The sequence below is a fragment of the Callithrix jacchus genome, chromosome 7 (genome assembly GCF_049354715.1).
Source record: "Callithrix jacchus isolate 240 chromosome 7, calJac240_pri, whole genome shotgun sequence".
Classification (NCBI taxonomy): domain Eukaryota; kingdom Metazoa; phylum Chordata; class Mammalia; order Primates; family Cebidae; genus Callithrix; species Callithrix jacchus.
In genome coordinates this window covers 68,946,963-68,949,162 of record NC_133508.1, presented here as the reverse complement: position 1 = coordinate 68,949,162, position 2,200 = coordinate 68,946,963, and the positions used below count along the sequence as shown (strand labels likewise).

Sequence of the window (2,200 nt, the reverse complement as noted above, 5' to 3'; positions counted from 1 at the left end):
GTGGTGCTTTAATGAGTGGTCTTCTGTGGGTAGGGTGAGAAGATTGGTGGAAACTAGTTCACCTCAAGCCTCGAGGGAGGAGTTAAGGCAGGCAGGTAAGTTTTATGGGGTTTTCTTGTTCAGGGGGTTGCCCCAATACTCATGGACACCAGAAGGGCAGGGAAGTAGAGTTGAAACCAACTCAGAGACACATAAGAAACAAGCTCAGGAGGATATAGAAATGTACCATTTTATTACAAAGAGGCTCACAAAAATGAAAATAGTATCTCAAAAAGGAAAACTAGACTACCTCCTCCACCTGCAGAATTAGGGGAAGACAGAGGGCAGGCAGTGCGACTTTCTTGGCTCACTTGAGGCCAGTGGGAAGGTATGAAAACAGAACCAATCTAAAAATGGCTGATGTTACCTTAGGAGCCTGAAGAGAACAGGAGATCCTTGAAAACCCAGCCACCCCTTCTATAATGTTCAATAAGGGCGCCTTTCCAAAGCTACTAAGCAGGCACTTGGCATTTCAGGATTTTGTCTTATGGTTGCATAAAAGTATCCCTTTCACTTAGACCTGGCACCCTTTGTGGTTCAAAGTTAAGATGGGTGGCAAGGCAACTCCTGAAAGCTCACCCAGTACAGCTGCCCTGGGCTCAGAGCCTTGGTTTCTGTCCCTGGGGATATTTATATTTAATAAATTTTTATATAAATACACAGAGAAATAGAAAATATAAAATCTGAGGGGTTAGAAGAGAAAGGTGAGGGACTCGGCAGGAAGCCAAAGCTGGAGAGGTCTGCTTAGGCCAACTTGACCTCCTCTTTGACCCTGTGGAGAAAGCAGAGACTGGCATGAGATGACCCACCCCAGAGCTTCGGGGCAAAAGTGCAGAGACAGTGACTTCCACAGGATCCCAGGTGACTACTGGGGGCTGGAGCTTCCTAGCTCTGCCTAGAACTGCAGAGACAGACTGCTCCCTCAATGAGGCCTTTGTAAGCTGGACCAGCTGTCGCTGTGCCTTTCCTCAGAGTGGTGGGACAAAGGGGCTGGTGCTCCAATGCCAGGGAGATGGCCACAGGCAACTCCTTCCTCACCCTTTGGCTTCTGGCTTCTCCTCCTTGGTTTTCTCCTCTTCTGTGACTTCTAGAACATAAGAGTACAGGGATGGCCAAGGGTAGCCCCTCTGGAAAGCCCCATGAGGTCTTCATTTACCCTAAGACCCCTTCCCCAACACTCCAGCTCACTGGACAAACGAAAGAGAAAAGCCCATCCCTGGTCCTCCCAGTGAGCCCTGTTGAGAACAGGTTGGACCGGTTTCCCAGCCTGCTACAGCCAGAACCTAGTGGGTGGAGGCAGCCCCCTGGGAAACTGGGGTGCAGTGCTGGGAAAAGGGGTTGGGTGGTATGTGAGAGCTGAACTCAGCCAGTAGAAGTTCATTGTTTTGTGGGCCCTGCCACTTCTGGGAGCCACTGAAAGGCTCAAGGAGCTGAGGAAGAGCCCCACAGGAGCTGGCAGGGCCTGAGTCACTCCCTCCTCCCACTGCCCTACATAGATTCATCCTCCCAGTCTCAAGACCCAAGTCCCGGCTGAACCCAAACCCACCTTTCTTCTCCTCTGGCTCTTTCTCTTTTTCATCCTCTGTTTTGACTCTCTTGGCTTTTTTGAAGTTGGAAGAGTTCTTGCGGCCCCCCTCTCCCTCCTCTTCAGAGTCTGAGAACTCTTCCTCACAGGCAATTCGTTTGTCAGAGGAGCAGACTGGGCAGGAGTGGGAAGCATGGGTGAGAGGCAGGTGGGTGCCGATCTAGCTTAGCATCTGTGCCCAGTGCTTCCCTGCGTGTCCTCCAAGAGACACCAAAGGAGAGGGAACCAGAGAATAGGGAGGAACTCAAGCTTCCTAACTTGTGCCTACAGGCACTGGAACTAGAAACAAATTTCTGAACAGGTGGAGAGCTTGGAGGAAATGTGCAGCCAGGAATGGTGGTGGAAGTCGGAGCTGCCTACTGAGTGGAAGGCACAGGGCTCTGGGTCTAGGTCTTACTCGAGATGCGCTTGTCAGGGTCTTCTTCGTCTTCATCACCACTCTCCTCAGGGATGGCGTCCTCAGGAATCGCCTGCATTTGGACCCCGGGTGCATGCGGCAGCATCCTCAGGTTCTCAAACAGTCGCTGTCTGTGGCCAATGGGAGAGTAGTAGGGCTCTGGTCAGGGACAAACCAGA

General features: G+C 51.5%; 1 protein-coding gene across 2 annotated transcripts in view; it reads right to left on the bottom strand.

Annotated features, from left to right (window-relative positions):
* Positions 1–213: 213 nt before the first annotated feature.
* Positions 214–2,200, bottom strand: part of HDAC1 (histone deacetylase 1) — a 43,603-nt gene continuing 41,616 nt past the window's right edge. For both annotated transcript variants that reach the window (XM_054259081.2, XM_002750572.7), the window contains 4 exons: positions 2,022–2,152; positions 1,586–1,738; positions 1,078–1,126; positions 214–811 (listed from right to left, as the gene is read on the bottom strand). In XM_054259081.2, coding sequence (XP_054115056.1) covers positions 784–811; positions 1,078–1,126; positions 1,586–1,738; positions 2,022–2,152 — 361 coding nt within the window. In that variant the 3' untranslated portion in view covers positions 214–783. The remainder of the gene's footprint in view (positions 812–1,077; positions 1,127–1,585; positions 1,739–2,021; positions 2,153–2,200) is intronic.